General features: G+C 47.3%; 1 protein-coding gene across 3 annotated transcripts in view; it reads left to right on the top strand.

The window, feature by feature from the left end:
- Positions 1-25954, top strand: part of FKTN (fukutin) — a 534769-nt gene that overhangs the window by 397086 nt on the left and 111729 nt on the right. For all 3 annotated transcript variants that reach the window (XM_069630830.1, XM_069630831.1, XM_069630832.1), the window contains one exon: positions 8927-9060. In XM_069630830.1, the coding sequence (XP_069486931.1) occupies positions 8927-9060 (134 nt within the window). The remainder of the gene's footprint in view (positions 1-8926; positions 9061-25954) is intronic.

Here is a 25954-nt window from a genome sequence, read left to right as displayed (position 1 = left end):
CGCAAAGCACGTGTGGCTGTTCGGGTGGGGTTTAAATAGCCTTGGAAGAAGTTCCAGGTATGTATCCTTCCCCGACCACGCCCGGATGGTAAATTAGTCCCACAGGTAAAGTAGTTCCTTTCAGGCCTCAAGGAGGCCGGGATCCTGCAGCATGGTCTGCATCAGGTAAGTGCACCCAAGCATTCCCATAATGAGCTTGGCGCCTATGGCACCAGGACTGATGTCTTTTATGAGCCTTGCGCCATAGGCGCCAGGACACTGTCCAAAGGGCCCCTATATGGGGTTGCTGGGTCCTTCCTTGGGGACTGGATGTCCGCTTTCAGGGACGCCGGGCTTGAACCAGCTCCCCGGGAGCGGGCATCATGACAGCCGCTGCCAAGCAGGACTGAACCGGCCATAGCTTTGGGCCCCCACCTGAGCACCCCGGTGGGAGGCCGGCTGGCGAACTTCGTCAGCGTGTGGGAGTCCATCTCCACCGACCGATGGGTGCTGGATGCCCTGGCCCGCGGACACACACTCAAGTTTCTAAAGAAGTGCCCCTGAGTTCCACCCGTGGCCAGGAAGGAAAACCACGTCCCTCAACTGCTGCTGGAAGTAAGGGCGATGCTGAAGAAAGGAGCCATCAAGCTCATCCCAAAGAGGCTCCGGGGCTCTGGAGTGTACTCACAATACTTCCTCGTAAGAAAGAAGACCGGCAGCTGGTGACCCATCCTGGACCTTCGTCGTCTAAACAAGTACATCAAGTCCCAGAAGTTCAGCATGGTCACCACCCAGCACGTGCTGGGGCAGCTGGAGGAAGGCGACTTCCTATCGTCGCTGGACTTGGAGGATGCCTACTTTCACATCCCAATTCTAAAAGGACATCGAAAGTTCCTGAGATTCGTAGTCCAGGGGCGACATTATCAGTTCAAGGCCCTTCCCTTCCGATTGAAGTCGGCGGCCAGGGTATTCACCAAGTGCCTAGCACCAGTGGTGGCGCGGCTGCGCCTTCAGGGGATACACGTCTACCCCTACCTGGACGATTGGCTCATCCGAGCAAAGACAAGAGAACTGGCCGTCGGGCACACTGCAAAGACCGTCCAACTGCTCACGGAGCTGGGATTCTCGATCAACTTCGTGAAATCCCACTTAGTGCCGTCGCAACTGGCCCTGTTCCCGGGAGCCAGGCTCAACACAGTGGCGCGATTGGCCTCTCCGTCGGAGGAAAGGACGAAGGCCATCCTGGGCAAGGTGCAACGGGTGTCGACCATGGACGTGGCCAGGGTGAGGTCCATCAAGTCCCTGCTCTGCATGATGTCCTTGTGCATCTACCTCGTGCGCCTGTGCAGGTTGCGGATGCGTCCACTACAAGAGTTCCTCGACGCCCGTTGGATGCAGGCGACGGGCAGCTTCGAAGACAGGATGTCGCTCAACGAGATCTTCCGCCAAGCGATCCGGTGGTGGGGCACCCGGGCGCATCTGGCGGCGGGTATGGACTTCCAGACCCCGGCACATCAGGAGACGGTGACGACGGATGCCTCACTGGAGGGATGGGGGGCGCACACCGGAGATCTCCACGCAAGAGGCCTTTGGCTCCCGCAGGAGAGGTCACTACACATCAATGTCCTGGAGCTACGAGCCGTGTTCTGGGCCCTCAGGTCGTTCCTCCCATCCCTCAAGGGCAAGGTGGTAAGGATCTTCACCGACAACACCACCACGATGTTCTACATCCGGAAGCAGGGAGGCACCAGATCCCCAGCCCTACCCAAGGAAGCCCTGGATCTGTGGCACTGGGCCGTCGCCCAAGGGATGTTTCTGGTACCCTTCCATCTGGCAGGAATAAAGAACACCATTGCTGACTCACTCAGCAGGGAGCTGTGCTCGTGCCACGAGTGGGAACTGCGTCAGGATCAAGTGGATCTACTTTTCCAACGATGGGGCAATCCCCAGATTGACCTATTCGCGATGGCACAGAACACCAAGTGCCGGAGGTTCGCCAGCAGGTTTCCCCAGCCGGGGAGCATGGGCGATGCCTTCTCATTCCCCTGGGACAGCCTGTTCCTGTATGCGTTCGCACCGTTACTGCTGCAACTCATCAACCAACTCAGACTGTCCCGGTGCAGGAGGATCCTCGTTGCACCGGCGTGGCCGAGGCAGATCTGGTTCTCGGACCTTCTGGACATGTCGACGTCCCCCCAGTCAAACTGCTGACGGACGCGGACCTCCTCGCCAGAGAAGGAGGCGCCATCCTCCACCACAACCCGGGGTCGCTGAACTTGCAGGCCTGGCTCCTGCAGCACTAGAGTTTGGAGGCTAGGATATCCCGGCAGACTGCAAGGAGGTGCTTGCAAAGGCCAGGGCGTCCTCAACTCTCAAGTGCTATGGACACAAATGGAAGAGGTTCTCCGTCTGGTGCCGTGCACAGAAGATTAACCCTCTGCGGATTACGGCCCCTCAAGTGCTGCCGTACCTGCTGTCGCTGGCCAAGGGGGGGCTAGCTCATGCCTCCATCAAGATACACCTGGCGGCGATTTCCCGCTATACCAGGACGCTGGGGCGATCAACTCTGTGGTCTCATCGCCCTGTGAAGGAGTTTATGAAGGGATAAGCAAGTGTTGTGAGCACAAGGGTTTCCTCAATTTTTTAAGGGGGCTGTGGTATGTGAGGAGAGATACAGAAGAAATAAAAAAACGTACATATACCACTAGCTACCCACCTCTAACACACCGAAAGGTGGCTACTTGTCAGAAATTTACCTCACAGTAGGAATTTCATAGGATTATATCTCCCACCATAGACAAAGAAATGTGTTTAGCATATTTTAATTATTATATCAAACAACATGGTAAAACAACATAAAAAACCTATTTCCAGCGTTCGTTATTTGTAGAAACACAAATGGGCGGAAGAAGCAGACACCAAAACATTTGCAATGTACAATTTGCGTGATGTTAGTAATGGTGTGTTTTGATCGCATTTTCAATTGTACAACAACATGGTGTAATAGCGTCAACATTTGAATATGTTTCTAGGGAGAAAGACAACACTGTTGCAGTTTAAAGCTCATCAGTAAAGTCCAACGCCCCGTCTTCAGGACGCGATAGGTTAAAGAAACACGTTACACTGGCAACATGGCACCTATGTGTCAGTGTAGTGACCTAAAAAGATAAATGAAAATTGTTTTACTCAAACATGATAAAAACGGTGATGGTGGTGTTTGTGTGCATACAAAACAAGTAGCCAGGTTGCTAACCTTAAAAGTGATTTCTTTTGGTGTGATGGGCAAAGCGATTGCATGAATCAATTTAATTGAGGCAGCAGACCAGTCCGTCTTAAGAATTCAAGCTGTAAGTCAATACGTAAATTTATTTGGATTTTTGTTGAAACAAGTAACATATTGAACCAACAATAGTTACATTTTGATATATGAATCAATCATATTTACCACTTTATGTGTAAGGCAGGGATTTTTGTTTCAAGTCCTGCAGAGAAATTTCAGTGGTGTACCAAGTTTCTATGGTAGTCCGGATACTACATGTCCCATAATGCATCATGGAATCTAAAAGAAATGTGAAAAGCCTTTCAATTTCACAGGTTTCACCTGATTTACGTTTCTTTCAAGCATTTAAGTGGCAGGGAATAACACTTACTTGGCCATAGTGATCCCAAAGGCTGTCTTGCATTGTTATATATTGGGTTAGATATTTTAAACTGCTCGCGTGTCAGTGAATGGCTCTGTGTGGGAGACAAAGGCACCAGAGAGTACAATTAGACTCTCTGTACGTTTTTTGAGCAACAATCAAGTGTGGCATGGATTTCAAAGCAGGCTTACCTGTCGTGTGTGCATTCGCCTTCACAGAATCGCTTTACCCCGTGGCTTTTTCCTTGGTTGAATCTGGTGTAAGCCAAATGTCATTCATTGACATCGAAAAAGGACTGCCAAGTCCAGTCCATTCGTGTGTGTACTAGAGGAAGGACTTTCCTCAGTATTAGAAAGGGGTCGGCCATTTTTTAATTTATATAGATCCTATGAAGGTATACTTAACACTTCAGTAAATAATGATCTGCTTGCTAGTTCTCAGTAAGGGGGTGTGTATAGTGTGTCAAATACATTTATTTCTTATAGAGCAAATTTGTGCACACAATAGTTATGCATTATATGACAATTTTAGACAAGGCATCACCCTCCAGCAGACATGATAGACATAAATGGCAATGAGATCATATTTCATTAACCCCCCACTGGTTGTCTGAGCTATTAGTGGATAAACAGACTCCACTCTACGGCAATATTTAGACCGGACTGGACTGTATTGAGATTATAAATCCATTTTTGCTCCATTTTTTTAAGGAACAGATCCCTATTCCCTCCCCGTGGGTGAGCTTTAGATGTCTCAATAACAAACCAAAACATATCTCCGCATGTGTGTTTCGCTTGTAAATAATGGGCCACCAATGGTTTATCCGGAGAGCTATTCCGTATGGCTGAGCGATGTTCGCCAATTTGTAATTTCACTGACCCGATCGTTTTGCCTACACAAATTAACCCACAAGGGCATTTTATCCCATAGATCACCCATTTAGTCAGGCAATTTGAGAAGGATTGGTATTTCCATAGCCTTTCATACAGATCAATCTGTTTCAAATTCTTGGTCAAATGGCAGACTGAACAATGTCCGCATGCATAATGACCACTGACTGGTGGCAGTCCCCATAATGTAGATTGAATGGGTGTCTCAATGTTGTTAATAGGGTAAGTGTGTACTAATTTATCCCGCAGATTTGGCATCCGCTTGAAGGCAAATCTAGGACAATTGGGTTGAAAATCATCGGTATGAATGATTTTCCAATTTTTTAGTATCACCCTTCTTAGGTCATTACTCAGGGGCGAAAAAGATGAGACACATGTAATTCTATCATCTTGTGGTTTTGTGTGTTTCTGAAGGATCACTTTGCGATTTGCGTTACGTGCTCTCTTCATAGATCTCTTGATTATTTTCCGAGGATATTGTCTCTGTTTTAGTTTTTCGCTCAAGAACTGGCTATTGATTTTAAAGTCAGCCAATTCACTACAGTTCCGTCGGATTCTAAGGAATTGTCCGTAGGGTAGATTTTCCCGTAGACTAGATGGATGGAAGCTACTGAACAATAAAAGCGTATTCTTGTCTGTGGGTTTTTTGAATAATGTAGTACCCAGTTGGTTTTCCTTTTTGAAGATTTTCAGATTAAGAAAGGCTATATTGTCAGTGCTTGATGACATGGTGAATTTGATGATTAGAGTTTGGCTTTTGAGCCATATTAAAAAGAGATCTAGTTGGTCCTGGCTTCCGTGCCAAAGCATGAAGACATCGTCTATGTAACGATGCCATGAACTAATGTGTTCATGGAAGGGATTAGTCGCTGTGTAGATGAAATTAGATTCGTAGTGATCCATGTATAAATTTGCTAAGTCTGGTGCAAATGTAGCACCCATTGAGGTCCCTTGCCTTTGTTGGTAAAAGGTTTGATTACACAAGAAAAAGTTTTTTGTCAGTGCCAGCCTCGCGCATTCGATGATAAAATTGGATGGCACTGTACGGTCAGCTCTTGTCTCTAGATATTGATGTAACCATTGGTGGCCCATTATTTACAAGCAAAACACACATGCGAAGAAATGTTTTGGTTTGTTATTGAGACATCTAAAGCTCACCCACGGGGAGGGAATAGGGATCTGTTCCTTAAAAAAATGGAGCAAAAATGGATTTATAATCTCAATACAGTCCAGTCCGGTCTAAATATTGCCGTAGAGTAGAGTCTGTTTATCCACTAATAGCTCAGACAACCAGTGGGGGGTTAATGAAATATGATCTCATTGACATTTATGTCTATCATGTCTGCTGGAGGGTGATGCCTTGTCTAAAATTGTCATATAATGCATAACCATTGTGTGCACAAATTTGCTCTATAAGAAAAAAATGGATTTGACACACTATAACGCACCCCCTTACTGAGAACTAGCAAGCAAATCATTATTTACTGAAGTGTTAAGTATACCTTCATAGGATCTATATACACTCAAAAATGGCCGACCCCTTTCTAATACTGAGGAAAGTCCTTCCTCTATTACACACACCAATGGACTGGACTTGGCAGTCCTTTTTCGATGTCAATGAATGACATTTGGCTTACACCAGTATTCAACCAAGGAAAAAGCCACGGGGTAAAGCGATTCTGTGAGGGCGAATGCACACACGACAGGTAAGCCTGCTTTGAAATCCATGCCACACTTGATTGTTGCTCAAAAAACGTACAGAGAGTCTAAGTGTACTCTCTGGTGCCTTTGTCTTCCACACAGAGCCATTCACTGACACGCGAGCGGTTTAAAATATCTAACCCAATATATAACAATGCAAGACAGTGGGATCACTATGGCCAAGTTAGTGTGTTACTCCAGGCCACTTAAATGCTTGAAAGAAACGTAAATCAGGTAAAACCTGTGAAATTGAAAGGCTTTTCTCATTTCTTTTAGATTCCATGATGCATTATGGGACATGTAGTATCCGGAATACCATAGAAACTCGGTACACCACTGAAATTTCTCTGCAGGACTTGAAACAAAAATCCCTGCCTTACACATAAAGTGGTAAATATGATTGATTCATATATCAAAATGTAACTATTGTTGGTTCAATATGTTACTTGTTTCAACAAAAATCCAAATAAATTTACCTATTGATTTACAGCTTGAATTCTTAAGACGGACTGGTCTGCCGCCTTAATTAAATTGATTCATGCAATCGCTTTGCCCATCACACCAAAAGAAATCACTTTTAAGGTTAGCAACCTGGCTACTTGTTTTGTATGCACACAAACACCACCATCACCGTTTTTATCATGTTTGAGTAAAACAATTTTCATTTATCTTTTTAGGTCACTACATTGACACATAGGCGCCATGTTGCCAGTGTAACGTGTTTCTTTAACCTATCGCGTCCTAAAGACGGGGCGTTGGACTTTACTGATGAGCTTTAAACTGCAACAGTGTTGCCTTCTCCCTAAAAACATATTCAAATGTTGACGCTATTATACCATGTTGTTGTATAATTGAAAATGCGATCAAAACACACCATTAGTAACATCACGCAAATTGTACATTGCAAATGTTTTGGTGTCTGCTTCTTCCGCCCATTTGTGTTTCTACAAATAACGAACACTGGAAATAGGTTTTTTATGTTGTTTTACCATGTTGTTTGATATAATAATTAAAATATGCTAAACACATTTCTTTGTCTATGGTGGGAGATATAATCCTATGAAATTCCTACTGTGAGGTAAATTTCTGACAAGTAGCCACCTTTCGGTGTGTTAGAGGTGGGTAGCTAGGAGTTTATGAAGGGACTGTTCCGATCATTCCCGCTGGTGAAGGCTCCGGCCCCGGCTTGGGAGCTCAACGTGGTGCTGGGCAGGCTCATGGGGCCGCCATTCGAGCCTCTGCATTCGGCACCGCTGAAGTTCCTATCGTGGAAGACAGCATTTCTTGTGGCCATCACCTCCGCACTACGAGTGGGAGAGATCCAGGCCCTCTCCTGCAGACCTCCCTACTGACATTCCACGAGACGAGGGTGGTGCTGAGGACGCACCCCTCCTTCATGCCCAAGGTTCCGTAGGACTTCCATCTCAACGAGCCCTTGGTGTTACCCGTTTTCTTCCCGTCCCCTTCGTCGCCGGCCGAGAGGACTTTGCACTCGCTGGATGTGGCTAGAGCGCTGGATGTGGCTAGAGCGCTGAAGTTCTACGTGGACCGCACAAGGGTTTTCGGAAGACATCACAGTTGTTTGTGAACTTTGGGACTCTGAACCAAGGGAAGGCCCGCTGGAAGGCTTGCATTTCCAGATGGCTCTCCGGCTGCATCATGCATCATGCACTGTCACCGGTTGGCAAACCGACCGTTGCCGGCCGTCCGAGAGCCCATTCGACCAGAGCGATCGCTGCTACCACGGCGTTCTTGTCTGGTCTGCTACGTGGAGGTCGACGCACACCTTCACGAGATTCTACTGCGTCGACCGGGATTCCAGGGAGGATTCCAGAGTCGGTCAGGCAGTGCTGCCAACCTGTTCGCCTGAAGGTGGGCCTGGTGAGGCGGTAAGAGATGCTTAATGTTGAGTTGTATGTAAATGCTTAATGTTGAGCCTTGCCACCTCCCGTGGTTGTGCATGTGTGTACTGCTATGTATTCTTGTATTCATGAGCATGTGAATCCATGGCAGACCCCATGCTGGAGAAGGAATAGGTTACTTACCTGTAACTGTTGTTTTCCAGCACGGGTCTAGCATGGATTCACATGCGAACCCTCCCTCCTACCCCTCTGCGGCTCTTCTCTTGGTCCTACTGCCACTTTACGTGCTACCAAATCTGAAGATGGCTGCCAGAGGAGGGGCTTAGGTAGAGGACAGTCATTGGCTGGGGGCAGTATGACCCAGAGACCAGTGATTTGGTTATTAGGAGAAAGACAGTTCAGAAACGAAACTGAAACTGATTTTTTCTTTACCGAGGATTCCCAGCCTGACGACGGGGAATATTCATGAGCATGTGAATCCATGCCAGACCCATGCTGGAGAACAACAGTTACAGGTAAGTAACTTGTTCCTTGGACTCAGTGCAGTTCTGCATGTCAGTAGCAGTGGCTTGCCTTATTTTACCATTTTTTTTGTGAAAAAAAGGCACTGATTGCCTCACATTTAGTTTGCGAGCTAGAGGAGTGACTTCTGGCGGAAGGGAGGCAGTGAAGATCTTGTTTGCCTAGAGAGCTCTCGAACAACATCTTGCCATCTTTCCTGTGTAACAGGTGGTGAATGCAGTAAATACTGATGTGAATGATAAAGTGGAACATATAGAAGTGAAAAGTAGGGGGACTGGACACTGTTTTAAATGTTAATTTTAACTTAGTCTTCTTTCTTTTTCTTTCTCAGGCTGGTTCAGGCAGTGCAATATTATTCCATACAGTAAAGATGTTGACCTGGGGATATTTATTGGGGACTACAGGCCTGAAATCATTCCAGCATTCCAAAAGGCAGGACTTCCACTAAAACACAAGTTTGGCAAGGTTAGTGATGTTATGCTTTCTACTGTATGTTGCTGTTGAGGACTGAGATTTTGTTACCTTGGCAAAAATATCTCTTTATTAAGCAGATAATGGGTAACAACTTATTTGTAGCTAGATGTATACATTTGGGCATGTTAGAGGAATCATACAAAAATGTCGACTCGAGTACTGCGCCCCTGCAGTTACTGCACCTTTAGATGCGCACAAAATCCTGACTCCGATTACTGAGTCCAAGAAGAGCGGGGGTTGCGTAGTTGTCCCCCACTCCTCTTGGGTGCAGTAATTAGAGTCAGGGGTTCAGGGGTGTCCCCCGCTTGCCGTAATAATAAGCAGGGGATAAGTTCAAAAAAAGTCTCCTGCAGTATCAGTATTGACCCACGTGGGAGGAACTGACGCCGCAGGGTCGGAAGAGAGACGGTGATGCACCTCATTGTGTGCTGCCGTAAAGGTAATTGGATAGGGGGGAGGCGGGAATTGGGAGGCAGGGCACAGTGATCTATGTGATCACAGTGCTGCAGCAATTTAATAGTCGGCATTATGGGTGGCGCAGTGATCACATAGATTCATGTTAGATATGTGAAAATTGAAATTTGTTTTGGTTTCAATATTATTTATTTCACTTGTTTGCTCAACAATATACCAAAAATGGGGGGAAAAAGAGTACTTTGTGAAGATTAATGTGGAGCCACACATTCATTGTTGTATTAATCAATCCTTTTTTTTATGCCTCGTTTTGCACACTTCTGTTGTCTAGAAATTAGCAATGAATGTGATTTAAAGATCAGTGAAGTCATGTTAAGTGTTGGGGAAGAAATGTTAAGCCCCAACGCGGGAAAGAGATTTACATGGAGTCAAGGGCATTAAGCCCCAGTGCGGTGGAGTTGAAAGGCGATTAGCTACTAAAAACTAAAACATGTAATTCAATGTAGTTAGAAGATTGGAATGTTACTTTGTATTCACAGATTACAGTTACAGTTTGTTTGTTTATTTTATTTATATCGCGTACTGGCCCGGAGGTAATTGGGCGCTTGAGGGTGGAAGTGGTTACATGGTATAGTATAGGCAGTTGAAAGGCATTAATACAGTTTGTAAAATTACAGTGGTACATATATACATAAACATTATAGATATTAAACATATTATACATTGGGTCATAGCAGTAGTATAGGATGGGTGACACGTATACTAGTTGAGCAGATCATCTAGCTATTAATGGTATCAAGAGCTACTGTTTTGTTAAGAATCCAAGTGATAACATGGCTTCTGAAATTGTTGAAGGTTTGAATGGTTTGGATATTCTGTGGGAGAGAGTTCCAAAGCTGGGCGGCTAATACCGGGAAGCTAGAACCTCCTGCTCTTTTTAGGTTGTATCTAGGCACCACCAGAGATGGCGTGTTAGATGATCTGGTGAATCTATTGGATACCTTCCAAGTGAACTTGTCTGTGAGATAGGGGGGGGGCTTGGAAGTTAATCGCTTTGTGTGTGAGGCAGATAGTTTTTAGGGCAATTTTGTCATGTATAGAGAGCTGCCTGTGTTGCTTTCTAATTTCTGAGATGTGCCCTCTTTTAGGAATATTCAACGTTGCTCTAAGCGCCTTGTTTTGCATAATCTGTAGTTTATTTAAACTGGACTTGTTTGCTCCTAGATAAAGGCTGTTGCAATAATCCAGTTTGGATTGTATGAGCGCTCTCGCCAGAGTAAGGCAACTGTTGGGGGATAGTACAGGTCTACAGGCTCTGATCAACTTGCCAGTGTAGGCTGTGAACAAAGAGGTCATGTTGATCTGCTTGGTTAGGTTCGCCTGGGCATCGAGGTAGTAACCTAAAGTTTTTACATGTTTGGCTATGGGTATACTGTTCCCATCGATAACGATATTTGTGTAGTGAGGACTTAGTTTGAGAAGGTTATTAGATGATCCGACTAGGAGTAGTTCTGTCTTATCATTCAGGCAGATGGGAAAAAGGATCCCAGCAAAAGGAAGTTAACGTGAGGAGACACAGTAATTCTGAACATTGTACATGGGAGGGTTTGACAAAGGCTTAAAATGTAAAAAACATTATAGTATATGAAGACCTTGTGGAACGTGCAAGGGTTTTTCACTCAGTTTTAAAAATCCATGTAGGTTCCAGGATGTGTTGGTTTGCAGGGAAGCGGATTTACGGCTGGCCTACACAGCGGCATGACCGAGGTTGCGATAGGGGGATGGAAGCGAGCTGCATATGGCCGGCTGGGATAATATCGCAGAGGATGCAAAGCCATTTTTGCAAAGTTTTTATGGTCGGATTGAATTGTAGATAGAAGAAGCAATTTACTTGGGCATATGTAGGTTCTTGCATGGCACAGTGAAGGAAGGGTTAGTTAATAAACCACATGCTGGCCTGGGGTTTTTATGGGCTCTAAAGGAGATGAGCAGGTTGTGGGTTATAAATGATATGGTCTGAGATGGCAGTCACAAGTAAGGCTATGTGAGTTAATGATGGAAAAATAAGACGGCACCAGGTTTGAATGTTATTGTTGTTCCAAAGGAATAAAAGCCCTGTTCAATCACCATCTGAGTTAATGGGTTTCAGACACATGGCATTTATAATAATAAACCTGGTTATTTATGAACAATATATGTATCCTGTGGTAATGCGTCATGTCTGACGATGGAAGAAGATCACATGTCAAAAGGGGTGTACTTTATGAAAGTATCCAATGGGAATTTTAGACTTGTCGGTGGGGAGGGGTTAAGTTACTTGGTATTAGTGCTAGCCAATGAGGGGCTAAGAGATGATTTTGTAACAGAATATTTGTAATAATGTCAATTTATTTTTTTTCAAAATCAAACTCTTTATTAACATTTTAGTTAAAACAACACAGTTGCGCAGTAAAGCAATCTCCTTTCACCAGAACAATTATATCACCCCCCATACTCCCCCACTACATGCATCAAAGTTGAGTTGTCTCCACAAGGTTAAAACAAAGAGTTGCACCTCAAATTCACCCGGGTGTTTCATGGGAACGCTTGTACTCGAACCACGGAAACCCCCTGCCCCTCCAAGTCCAAAGCATTCCACAATTTGTTAGAGGGGTGGTCTGGCCTCATCAATCTCCCCTTGCGGAGGGTAATCCACTACCCTGCATCCTTCCACTTTCACCCCTCAGTTTCACTGCCCGTATTTCTCAAAGAAAGGAAGCCACAGGCCTGCAATGTCAGACCTAGACTCATCCAAGAGGTGGGTGAGGTACTCCATATCGTATATAGCACACATTTTTAAAACCCATTCCCTTTCCCCTGGCATCCTTGTGTTTTTCCACAGTTGGGCTAGGCAGCATCTTGCTATAATCATCATGATCTTAAGCATGTGCCCTTGCTCCTGTTGCAGCCCCTCTTCTTCGCCCACCCCAAAGAGGAGGAGCCAGGGCGAGAGCTCCCTTTTAACCCTGTCGACCCGTTTTAACCAGGACAGTGCCTCCCTCCATTATGCCTGCACCACTGAGCAACCCCACCACATGTGAATATAGTCCCCTTCTTCCTGGCGGCACTTCCAACAGTGCTGGTCACATCCTTCCCTCATTCGGGCAATCACCGTTGGGGGGGGGGGGGGCGGGTGTGTAGTGCCATCTGTGTAATAGCTTCAGGGCCTGATGTCTATATTGGAGCGAGACTGTCAGGGTCGGACTGGGACAAGAAATAGGCCCGGTCACCCAAAAAAACGTGGCCCACCCCTCGCCTCCAAAAAGTGGCCCACCCCTTGTCTCACAACGCTTGACCTCTGATGACATCACTGGAAATTATGTCATTTGACCCCACCCCAAAGTGACATCCCGGGAAGCGATGAAACCTTTCACCCCTTGACCAAACGGGAAGGGGCATCAAATAGCATTGTTCCTAAGTACAATAAATCACTGTGAATCCAAGCAGACATCCAAGGCCAAACGATAATATGTTATTGTATAGCACATACGCTTAAGCTCTTTTTTAAAGAACAAATATGCATACAATATCACCCAACCTGTGGTGGTACTCATTTATCGATCTAGGAAGGATGAAAGGCTTTTTGAAAAGGAAAAAAAATAGAAAAAATATATATTTTTTTTTTCATTTTTTTTCTTCTTCCAAACCGGCCCAGGCATGGCCAGAAACTGGCCCCCACACCCCAGGGATGATTTCGACCCAGTCACGGGCCGAAAGGCTGAGGGACCAATCCGACCCTGGAGACTGTGGGCTGTGCACATCTGAGCACATAGAGCATCATCAATATCCCTACCCAGATCTCGTTCCTATTTGATTCTCGCTGGGGGCGGAGGGCTCCTTCAGGATCACCAGGAGGATCCTCCTATACAATCCCGCTATCAACCCTCTGGATCCCCTCTGCGTGAGCAAGTATTCTTCCGAGCTCGTCAGCTCCCTCCTTACGTTTTACCCCCATTGACCCTCAGACAAAGCCCCTTTCAATTGCAAGAAGTAAAAGGTTGACAATTTGCGAAGACGCAGAGCTTCCTCCAGTCTGTTCATAGAGATATAGGTGCCCCTCTCCCACATTTGACCCTCCCTACTTAGTCCGGCCTCATACAATAGCTGGAATGCCGGTGGCTCTCCGCTCCCGTCCCTGAGTGGGGGAGCTCAGATGCAACTCAAGGGTGACGGCCATGTGGTGAGCCACCTGTTATCCCATCCCTCCCTCCATATGGACCACGGGACCTCCAAGATCGCATGACGCAACACTCTCTTCGGGATACAGGCTCTAGGGACCCATAGCCACTCGTCTAGCGAGACCAGGGCCAATAACGCATTATACATTGCCACCCATGGTTTCCCAGAAAGCTGATCAAAGTGGTCCACTAGGACTTGGAGTTGGGTTGCCTTACAGTACGTCACTATGTCGGGGAATCCCACTCCTCCCTCCTCCTTTGGCAGGATCAGTGTCCCATAGGCGACCCTATGTCTAGTCCCCTCCCAGAGAAACTGCAGCAGCGCCACCTTCACCTCGGAGAGAAACGAATCTGCTATTATTACAGGCAACATCTGAAAAAGAAACAAACTTTTGGGGAGAACCATCATCTTTATGCAATTTAAACAAGCCATCCAAGACATCCCTAAGCCAGCCCCTCTCTCCATGTCTCATTTTATGACAGACCAGAGGGGGAGAACATTTCTGGGAAACAGATCTTGAAAGCGCTGTCTCACCAGGATCCCAAAGTATCGGTAGCCGTAATTTTGCACCTTAAACGGGAGCCCCTTAATGTATTCCCTATTCCCTATCCCCATCCGGCACTCCCACCACATATGCCACTGACTTCCCCAGATTAATTTTGAACCCGAAAGCCTCCCATAATGTTCCAACCTTTCCAGCAAAAGGGGGACCGATTGAGACAGTTTGGCCACGTAGAGCAGGGCATCATCTGCAAAGAGACTGATCTTGCAGTCAACCCCCGCACCACAACACCCCCCACCACGACACCCCTGATCTCTGTGTTGTTTGATCGACCCTGCCCATGGTTCCATTACCAATGTATATATCAGCGGGGAGTGTCGGCATCCCTGGCGCGTGCCTCGTTGCCGTGGGAAAGTCTGTGATTCAATCCCATTGACCACCACTCTAGTAGTTGGCATTGAGTATAGGGCCGACATCCATCCCATCCATCTGCGGCCCATCCCTAGGAACGCGAAGACCTCTCCCATGAAAGCCCAACTCACCCGGTTGAACGCCTTCTCAGCGTCAAAGGCCAACAAGGGTGCCCCCTCCTCCTTTATCACCGGCACATTTAAGATGTGGAGCGTCTTTTTCATGTTATCCTCCCCCTGCCTGTGTAGCACAAAGCTTGCCTGGTCAGGGTGGATCAGTCAAGGAAGTTAAGATGCCAAACGCGACACCAGGATTCTAGCAAAAATCTTAGCATCCATGTTAAGGAGGGAGATTAGCCTATATGAGGCATAGTTGGCTTGATCCTTCCCTGGTTTTGGGATGACTGCTATTAAAGTTTGGAGAAACGTTGGTGGTATTGTGTCTCTCCCCACTATTGAGTTAAACAGTTTGGTCAGTCTCTGAATGGCCTCTACCACTTCTTCCCACGTTATCTAATCCTCTAGAGCCATGCTCTCCGCCTCTGTAAGCTTGGGGAGATTACGCTCGGCCAGGTACAGCCGGATCTCCTTCACAGCCTGGTCCCTCGGTCTGGCATACAGGTCCCTGTAAAAGTCTGCGAAGCAAGTCGCAATGTCCTTCCCCTCCTTCACCAGCCATCCCCCCGTATCTCAGACTCCCTCTATCCTTCTTTCTGCCCTATAGCCCCTTGCCCTATTCGCCAGGAGAGTCCCCACCTTGTTCCCCCTTTCATAATACCTCTGTCTGGTGAATCTCATCTTCTTCACAACTTCAAAAGTGTGTGGAGTTCCTGCCTTTTATCCCTCAATTCATCCAAGAGCCCCGCACTGTCTGTGCCCCGTTAGGTCAACTGGGATCTCATCGTTTAGTTCCTCTCGAAGCTTACCTTCAATTAGCCCCCTCTCCCTCGTCCTACGAGACCCCTCCGCAATAAGCAGTCCCCTGAAGGTGGCCTTGGCCGCCCCCCAGACCGTCGCATACTTGTCTCTCCATTGTCATTAGTTTTAAAGTATGCCCATATCTCCCCCCAAAAATCTCCTTAAAGACCTGATCCCTCAACAAGGTGTCGTTGCATCTCCACCGAAAACCCAGGGGGAGCTCAGGGAGCCTCCAGTTCACCAGCACCAACTCATGGTCTGACCATGTGATCACCTGCACCATGGGCACCCCAACCTCGCTTTCCCACTCTCTTGGGACCAGGAGAAGATCAATCCTTGTGTAAGTCTGATGTGGGGGAGAGAGGAACGTGTAGCCCCCCGGACCTGGCCAGTGCTTTCGCCAAACATCTTCCCAGAAGTGGTCCAGCAAGGCCAGGTTATCTTTAGTCATATCTTTTGATACCAGCCCCTTTAGCCGACCACCAATCTAACTTAGGGTCCGCTACCAGGTTGAAATCTCCCCCCAGAATCAATGCACCCTCGGCCCAACCATCCATCATCCAAAACACCTGACGCAGGAACCCCGCCTCCCCCACATTAGGTGCATACAGGGTAGCCAGGGTGATCCGCGCTCACTCGTGCATGTCTTTTATACCGATGAATCAGCCTGCATGCCCCCTCTTGACCTGAACCTCTGTCAAACAGAAGTACTTACCGAGTAATATACCCACCCTCTCCTTCTTGGAGTGCCTATGGGAGGCCCAGAAGTTCCTACCAATATCTTTACCTTTTATTGGCAGTTCCGCCCCCTGACGGTAGTGGCTCTCTTTAAGAAAGAGGACTGGCAGTTTCTGTTTGCGGAACATATTGCTAGTCGGGGACCTCTTGTTTGGGGAGTTCAATCCCTTCACGTTCAGTGTACCTACCACCACCTCAACCATTTCCTGTCCTCACCCTTCGCTGATTGTCCCTAATGTATCCTGTGAGGCTCAAAACCTTTGTCCCATATGAGTTCCGTTGCATGGATTTCCCTTCCCTACCACCCCCATCCAACCCCTTCCCACGTCCCCATCTTGCTGGGCACGTTTGTCGAACCACCAGGGATTCGTCCCCTGCCTTGGACATCCTATGAAGCAGCCCTACCCCCTTTTTATCCCCAAACCCTTTGGGGGAGGAGGCCCCCCCATCCCCAACTCTGAATGAAAGCAAAAATCAGCAATCAACTCACCCAACTCCCGGATCACCCCCCTCTTTATAAGTAAGTGCCAACTACCTGCACCTCCCTTCAGGCAACATAACCAATTCCCTGTGACCGGAACAGCAAAGCGCAGTTCCCGCTGCCATAAGTCACTTCCCCTCCAACCTTTTCTGCTCCAATAAGACCCCGTAGGGGTCACCCAGGCAGCCCCAGGCAACCTTTAGGTCCAATGTGAGAAGATCATCCTCCTCTCAAGTGTCATTGTTCCGCCATGGCAGGGGTGTTGAGTTTCTGATAATTCCAGACTCCCTTTGCCCTGCGTTTCCCACGTGCCGATTCCGGGCCTCTAGGGCCCCGATTAGGGTCCGGTCCCTGTATACTGTGCTCCGAACTGGACCCCTCTGGACAGCCTACCAGGTCCTCCGTAACACGCTGTATCTTCTCCTCTGCTACCAGATGGTATTGTTTTCCTTCCCATTCAAACACAAGGGCAAGGGGGTCGCCCAGCAGTACTTCAACCCCGTCTCTTGCAGCCATCTCGTGAGGGCCCGCACTTCTTTCGCCTCAGTAGCGTATGGGCCGAGAGGTCTTGGAAGATCACCACCCTGGAGTCACCATAGTCCAACTCCTTCATGTGTTTTGCTTTTTCGAGGATCTTCATCTTGTCCCATGCATGCGTGCCAAGACTGAGCGTGGACCTTGGGTTCTCCCTCTGGCTTGGTGCACCCTGTCTATGGTGACCGTTTCATCCTTCCTGGAGCCTAGGACTAATCTTATTATGTCTTGTATCTTTTGTTCCAGGCCCGATGGCGATTCACCCTCCACCTCCCGCGACCCAAAGAACCTGAGATTGTTCCGTCTCTCCCGGTTCTCAATGTCGTCCACCTTGAGGTGTTGCCCTTCCTTGCACCTCTCCATTTTCATGAAGCGTGCATCTCTAGGAGGCTGATGGATGTTAGGTTGGCTTCAACTCTGTCCATCCTGTCCTCAAGGGTAACCACCTTAGCCGAAAGCTCTGCCAGTTTCGCACCCATGTCCATCCTCATCCCTCTGATCTCCTCCAGGATAGTCTGTATGTTGCACTTGATAGAACCCAGTTCACCTGGAGCCGTGGCGAGGTCCCTATCTCCTCCTGCTTCTGCCATAGTGTCCTCCCCTTGGTACTGAAATCGTGCTAGGGCTCCCTTCCAACTCATAGGGTCTCCAAGTCGTTGTCTCTGGTGCACCAGGGGGGCATCAGGGGCTCTGCGGGCCTGGCCTCTGCTGTGGCCGCCCGAGTTCATGGGGGTCTCTTCTGATGTCAAGCTACCCAGGCGAACTGAACCTCCTCATAGAACTTTCATCTCCTCCTCCGGCACCATGTGCCAACCTGACCAGGGTGGTCCCGCTTAGATGGGGTGGCGTTGTTCCAGCCGCTCAATTATGGTGCCTTGGGAGCCCCGCTGGGGACCCCCCCCCATTATGAGAGTCGCAAGAGGGATGTCCTTTCCGCGCGCTAACCTCAGCCGTGCTGCTGCCAGTTTTACACAAGTGAAGTCTGGGATCCTAGCTCACTGGGAGACACAGCTGATCCTGAAGGTGGAGTAGGGCTTTGGTTTGGCGACTGACTCTGCAAGCGTTTATATTGGGTAGGTTTTTGGCAGGAGAGTTTCTCTCACAGAGTTCCCCTCTTAGTCTCGGGTGGCGTCCTACTCACTTTAGTGCTTAGACAGTGCTGAGCTAAAGGTGGAGCTGGCTCACGAAGACTGCTGAAGACTCCAAAAGTCCTGGGACATGTACCTCCATCTGGTTACACAAAAGGAAGCAGTAGGGCCGCTTCATAGCTCTACAGATCCAGTTGTTACCTCTTGCAGTAGGGCCACAGGTGACTGCGGGCTTGTTACCACCAAAAGCCTCTTTGAAGAGGCCCTCCCAGATGTGCTGTCATGCTAAAGCCTCCTCCCTGTTCTTCTGATGGTCCTCACTGCTGCCAGTCGAGAGGGGACAGCGCCACCCACCCGGGAGCCGCTTGGGGTACTTCCTCTGGTAAGCAAGACAGAGATGTATGTGCCCCCCCCCCCGCAACGCGCCCGTGTGCCAGGTGGTCTTCCCAACCGCCGAGGAGCTCCACGGCAGTCTCTCTGTCCTCCGGGGTCTCTCCCTCACGCGACTCCGGTGTTGTGTTGGCACACGTGGGTGTCCCCTCCCGGACCAGACACGCACCGTCCGTCCCTCCTTAAGTGCCCTCCGTGACCGGCACGGCCGTCCCACAGCAGGGGTCCGATCCAACCAAGGTTCATAAAGTCCTCAGTCTGCCATCTGCTATTTCAAGGCAAAATTGGACCACTCCCTCAGTCCCGCTGCTAATGTAAAGTCCCCCCGGGACTCAGCCGTCCCACGTCGCAGTCCTGTTCCGGGGCCTGCTCTGTGAGGCCCCGTCCTCTTATTGCGGCGACGGGAGCCGGTGTGCCTCAGTTGTGTGCGCCGCAGCTGGCAGGGAGACGGTCTGGGGTGCGCAGGTCCTTTACTCTAATCGGACTCACCTACTGATATGGGGGTCCGGCCTGACCACAGCTCCGGTCCGGGCTCTCAATACGACACTGCTTCATTTCCAAGTCGTTAGGGCAGCTTGTGCGGTGCTGCACAGGGCCGGTAGGGTCCACTCCTGTATGGAGGTGCCCTGGTGAACAGGTTGTGGGCAAGCTCCGTTCACCCATCTAGGCGCCCCTGGGTGAGCGCAGCCTCCCCCATTCGAAGAGGCGGTTCTGCCGGGGCTCAGGTGCTGCTAAGCTAAATATCTCCCATCCTGGCTGGGAACGGAGCACAACGCTCAGGCAGCCACTATGCCTGCGCCCCCTGGTGGCCTCTGTAAGTTGTTTAAACTGTAAATAAACTGCTATTTCTGCATTGCACGGAGAACTGGGTTCGTTTTACAGCTCTAAGCAACTGACTATGCCTCCCGATTGTAAGCATGCAATGTACCTGTTTTCTGCATTTGTCTCTTCATGGTAGCCGTACATCTGCATTTTAATCTTTCAGGCACATCCCAACATAAATAAGGTAACTGTTCCCCATGTGTAACATTTAATTAGCTACTTGTTTATTTTTTTTGTTCATCTCAACTGTAGAGTTCTCTTCCTTCTCATGCCATGGCATTGATGTTTTGTATTGACTTATTCAAGTGAAGCCACTATATGTCTGCAAAGAAAGTTGATGTATTTCATTTCTGTGGAACATTTTCTTACTGAAAATCCACTCCGGTTTTTGTTTTCATACTTGGCATCTCGGCACTTATAGCATGTCCTCCCGACTTCTTTACAATTGGTTCAATTAATTCGCCTTGCGTGGTAGGGAAAGAGGATTTTTCGTCTTGGGTGAGAGTTCAGGATATTACTTTTTTATTGGAAAACCTTTGGGCCTTCTGGTTTCCTGCATGCTGGTGGTCTTCCACACGAGGTTTCACATGAGACTCAGTTGCACCCTGCAGCCTCCTGGTCTCCAATCCCAGTGTGATAAATTGAGGCCATTCGTCCCTTGTCCCCAAGGAGGAGTCCCCAAGCCTCCCCTCTGTGAAGCTAGGGAGGTGAGCCTGCTCTGCAACACTCTCCCTAGGGGTCGAGGCAAGTGGGACCTCACCGGGAGAGACTACCCCTTTGGGACAAGGACTCCTGTTCCCTTGAGGAACTCCCTGGTGGCATCCAAGTGATGGCTTATATGAACTTGTATAATACACCCGAATATTATCAGTTTCCTGAAGATAAAGGACTTCATTGCGAGTGAGCCGTTCCGGAATTAAGGTGCTGCTAACAACATTACCAGCACCTTTTCCGGATTGGCTCAGTCCGTATTTGCTGGTAGGGGCTGTGAAAAACCGGCAGGCCAGACCTGCCGGTAGTTCAGGCTCCTACCGGCAGATACATCACTGAAGCCCTGTCACCATTAACAACAATGCCGGTGCTTCAGTGTTCCCAATCCCTTGGAATGTATTGCAGGGATATTGGGCGGCGGAAGCGGCAAGCCGAGGCTGCCGGTAGGCCATCTCTTGAATCATTCCACACCACACCTACATTTTCGCTATTGCAGAGTACCTTAATGCAGGAGAGGGTGCTGTGTTTTGCTTGCTAACCACCTATTTCTCAAGAGACACTATAATGGATTGCTGTAGTTGCATGCACCTAGTCTTTCTCTGCATCTTTCTAGGGATCTCAACATAGTGCTCTCTTCCCTTGTATACAGTCCTTTCCATCCAATGGTTTGGCAGATATTCCGCTGCATTTCTGATCAAAATTAACACACCTACAGGAATCCGCAGAGTTCAGATGTTCTGCTAATGTGAACCATACCTGATTTTTCACATACAGGTTGTGTCTCCTGACCTCTCGCTCCTTCGTTTCCAAGGTTGGCCCTTTTTTCACCTCAAACGGGAGATTTATCTTCTAGTGTTTTCCCAGATCCTCCACTTTAAGGCAAGCACACTCTGCACTTTTATCTTATTTGGGAATCCACCCCTGGATTAATGCAGCTAAACAGACTGTTGCTTAGTTGCTTGCATACTGGAATGCTACAAGCTTAGGAAGCTTTCTCCTCCTAATAGTGTTTATGCCCACATAGTCCTTGCTAAGGCAGCTTCCATTGCCTTGCTGAGACCTGTTCTCTTAGAAGACATTTTCAAGGCAGCTACTTGGGTTACACAGCATACATTTTACAAACACTTCGTATTAATTTACTTTATTTTTAAGTTTGACAATTCACTAACTCGTGGGGCTTGCTGCTTCAAAGTGCCTCGGAGAAACCAAAAAGGACATCAAGTACAATACAGAAGGTTGACCTATATGCAAGGAATAGGAAGCTTGGAATGAGTGTACGCACCCAATGAATCTTCTTAGTTACAGTCACTATCCAAGATTCAAGCTGACAGTCAGGTTACATAGTGTGGGTGACGCTTTTGCTTAGGCATCATGAGTTAGACATTCTGGTGCTTTCAGGTTATCTATATTGATCCATGTGATTGTTTTTTAGGAAAAATACTGAAGCTGAAAATACAGAATTTTCTTTTTTTCTTTTTGCACATTTCTAAGCAGTTATATGCAGCTCTCTCATACGTTATTTATTACCCTAACCCAAAATTCTGCATTTTTTGCTGAAAAATTATGGGGCAATACCATCTATATAAGAGCAAACCTACATGTGGACGCAAGTACAAGCCAGGCAAGCGTTTGCAGGGCCAAGATTAGGAGGTAATGGCTAATTACAGCCACAGGACAGAAGCCTTAGTCGTAAGATTTAAGTGTGGCAGAGTCAAGTATAGGAAACATGAGGGAGAAGGGAAGTAAATTGGGTAAATAGGGTTCCATCCCCCACTACAATTTGGTGGTTTACAATCTCATGGGAGTTGTGAGGAAGCTGGAAAGGACATAGATGTCAGTAAAAGTTACACACCATAGTGACTAATTGTAATCCTATTCCATAGTCCCCTTTGTGCCATAAGCACCTCCCGCCTACCCTACTAATAAGCTGTTCGTCTTCACTGATGTCTCAAAAGACTGAAGGATGGGGGAGTGTGTGCCTAGGAGGCAGCGGGCAATGGGTGCGTTCTCGAAATGTGACCCCAGATTTTATTTTTCAATCTAAATGCTGCTCTGCAACATGTTCATCTTGTCCCCATTCTGGAGAGCATCCCAGTAGCATAGAGAAAAGGGGACTATTCACTAAGTCACTATGCTGAGTAACATCTATGCTTTTTGTTGTACTTGCATAGGTGGACTAGGTAATGCGTGCAACATTGTTTACTTCTTTCAAGAAAAACAGCATTCTGGTAATTATAGGGTTGGTACACTTCAAAGGGACTAACACACCTGAGGCCAGTGATTTGTAAAATAAGCATGCAAGACTGGAAATGTGGTGCCCCTGTGACGCTGAGCATTCTGGTGACTTTATTCCTGAAGCACGTGCCCTCCCTCTCACTCTCCTGCCATCATTCTCTCTATCACCTTAGCTCTTTCAAGCATTGCTCTTTCTCGCTCCCGCTTACATTTGTCTTCCCTCTGCTTGTTACTCCTTTTTTCCACTCTAACAACATCCTGCCCTCTCTCATGACCTCATTCTCACCATTAAACATGAATAAACACTGAAAAACACATACAGTAATAGTTTTTTTTTTTTTAAAACACTGGGAAAACACCAACGAAATTCACAAAACATAAACTCTGAAAACAGAAAAACATAAATAATTGGCTACCATTAAGGGGGAGTTCCATTCAAATAGCTCCTTGCACGTGCACCAAGCAAACTGTGACACGCTTGGCAATTTGCAACCTTTGCTGGTTCATCAAAATTGAAGCACTTGTCAATGCCCTTGTTAGAACTGCATGTTGCCTTCCAGAGTGGTCTACATGAGTCTTGCATCAGCTGAACCTTTCCACACATCACATGATATAGCCACTAGAGGCAGGTGACTTGGGTAGACATAAGGGCAGAATGGCTACAACCATCCAGCTTCCACTGGGTCACACAGGACAACATCTTGGTAATTTAATGTTAGGAAACATTTTGTTCCCATTATCGAAGAGCATCTTAAAAGCATACAGTGTGTTGTTTGAGAGAAGAACCCCTGACAAGCACACAACACAGATTCACAAGGCCACCCTGAGTAATCCATAAGGCCCCACCAAAATATTGTATGCTCTTGTGCAATCCAACAGTTGCCAGGTTTTCAGGACATCAGAATCAGTCTAGGCAGGTCGCACTTTTTTCAAGTCCCCACCTACTATCCGATCTTCTGCCGAAACGGACATTGCCAGCGTCTTCGTGCACTGGGTAAGCACCCACTCTGCTACGGTTGGTTGCCACTTTACCCATCGCCCATTCACCCCTCCAGAATCATGGAAACACAGAGCCTGTAAACCCTCACTGCAGCTACTACGTTAGCCTCTGCTTCACATGTGTGTACTCCATTGCCATCCTACCCACTTGGCAGCCTCAAGTCCTGTTGACCCCCACATACTTTCTGCGTGTCACTGCGAACCTGCATCTATCTGCCATTAACTTGCCTTACCTTCTCTTGATAGTACCCGACCTCAAGTTGCACTGCACATAACTTCCACCTCTCCACCTAGGTGCCTCTGCAACAGCCTTCCTTCTGCAATCTTTGACTTCCTTACCTTTCCTGATCTATTTATCGCCTGATAGCGAAGGCTCGGGACGCAGCATGTGCCGGAGTACCTCGTTTTTATTTGCTCACTTTCTGCTTTTTCTTGTGTTCCGGTGGAAAGTCAAATCTAGAGCCTCTGTTAACTGTGCCTGAATTGTTACCTAATTGCATTCTGGTTCTTTGGTGGCTGTTGGTCTGCCCTAATCTATTTTAACCTCTTTACTGTAACTCCTGCACCTCGTGTAATGCCTACCTACTGTACTTCATCCATTCATTAACTGCTTTTCTGCTGCATTTTAGGGTCAGTGTGCTTCAAACCTATGCACTCACCATTTTGTGCTGATTTCTGGTACTTGCTTCTTACACAATTTTCGGTGTGCTCTTAAATCTATGCATCCTCCATTTTTTGCTGCATTTAGTACCTTTTTGGAAATTCAAATGTAGCTTTGCTTTTTATTCTGTGCATGCTCTATTTTGTGCTGCATGCAGTACTTTGGGGACATTTGAATTTAGCAGTGCTTTTTAATCTGTGCATCCTCCATTTTGTGCGGCATTTAGTACTTTGGGGAAATTTGAATTTAACTTCCCCTTCTTGGAATAATTATGATATCCTCTTAAATCCAGCCGTTAAAGGTACTGCGCGGCGACCAGTATCTGGGTTGTTATCCGCTATCAAGCAGAGTACATCTTTAAAGTCAGAAGATTGGTATTTGCCAATTCCCTTTGTGCAAATGTTCAAACTCACTAGAGATAACAGCTATTATGCACTTATCAATGTGTACTGGAATCCTTTGGACATAACAGTTGATGGGTTCCTGGACTCTATGACCAATATTGGGGAAACCCACCAAAAGCACAAATAAGTTGCCATTTCTGAACTAAAGCTTTTAGGAAGATCAGAGTTGGACAAGAATGTACCTTAATCAATCTGTGATGTGTATATGTATTATGAACAAGTTGTGCTCCTGGAAATATGTTTGTTATGAAAAAGAGATTTTCTATGTAAAAGCAGAGGAGAGGGATGTCAGCTAAGCCATAAACACAGCATCATGATGACACCTCATGACACGCTGATCCTTTCTCCAGTCAGAACCCAGAAAATTCTCTGACCTATCAAATCCTTAGAGGGTTGGGCATGTAGAATCAGCCTCCACACCCACTTTGAAAACATATAAATAGAGCCTGCTTAGGACAGGTAAAAAAACACACATTTTTTCCACTACTCACTGATTCCTGCAAAGCACTCTGCCGGACCAGATCCAGACCATATCCAGATAGAGACTTCACATCTAGATACAGAGACCAGAACTTAGAATCCAGACTCTAGAACTAAGCTCTAGAACCCTGAAGCAAAGGCCTAATTCACAAGCTGAATCCTTCTCAGCAGGCCTTCAGAATCTTTTGCAACCTGATTCTAACCTCTAAACTTCCACGGGGCCTAACCAAACCATTCAACAGCCGGGCTGTGCTGTTTGCTTCTAGCTAAGAACCCTGTGCTAGAACCCAGATCCGGACCCAGAAAGCAGTGCTGTAATTCAAGACCCGTCGGATCCAGTTCAAGAGACCCAGACCACCGTGCAGTGCTGAACGCAGAACCCAGAGGGCCTGGACCTGTCCGGTGGCAAGAGTGAAGCCAAACCCCTTGACCAGATCTTTGACGAGGCCCATTCCATTCCAAAGCCTAGGAGTGAGTATCTAGTCTAGAACTGTCCATAACCAATCTCTTAAGTTCAAGTAATACTCTGCCATCCATTTAACCTGTCCAGAACTGCATTATAGAATCTTGTGTCCATCCTGTTGTTGGTAAATCTCTAAAGCGCATCTATCATTTCTGAAATCTTGACTTTATTTCTGCAAAATCTACCTCCACAAAAACATCTGTAACTTTTGAACCGCACGTGCTAGAAGCGAAATTTAACTGTCATTGTAAAGCTAAGATCCTAAGCTTAAGCTATCCAACAAACGACATTCGAATTCATTATAGTTCTTCCGTAATCGCGATTTACGCATGAGGAAAAATTGCCGCGAATTGCAATTTGGCTCAATTTCATTTTCTGTCAAAATAGCTGCTCCTTGTTCTCAATTGCTGAAATTCG

This window comes from Ambystoma mexicanum, chromosome 6q (assembly GCF_040938575.1).
Source record: "Ambystoma mexicanum isolate Mex_15411 chromosome 6q, UKY_AmexF1_1, whole genome shotgun sequence".
NCBI classification, from domain to species: domain Eukaryota; kingdom Metazoa; phylum Chordata; class Amphibia; order Caudata; family Ambystomatidae; genus Ambystoma; species Ambystoma mexicanum.
This window is presented reverse-complemented; position numbering and strand designations above follow the sequence as displayed.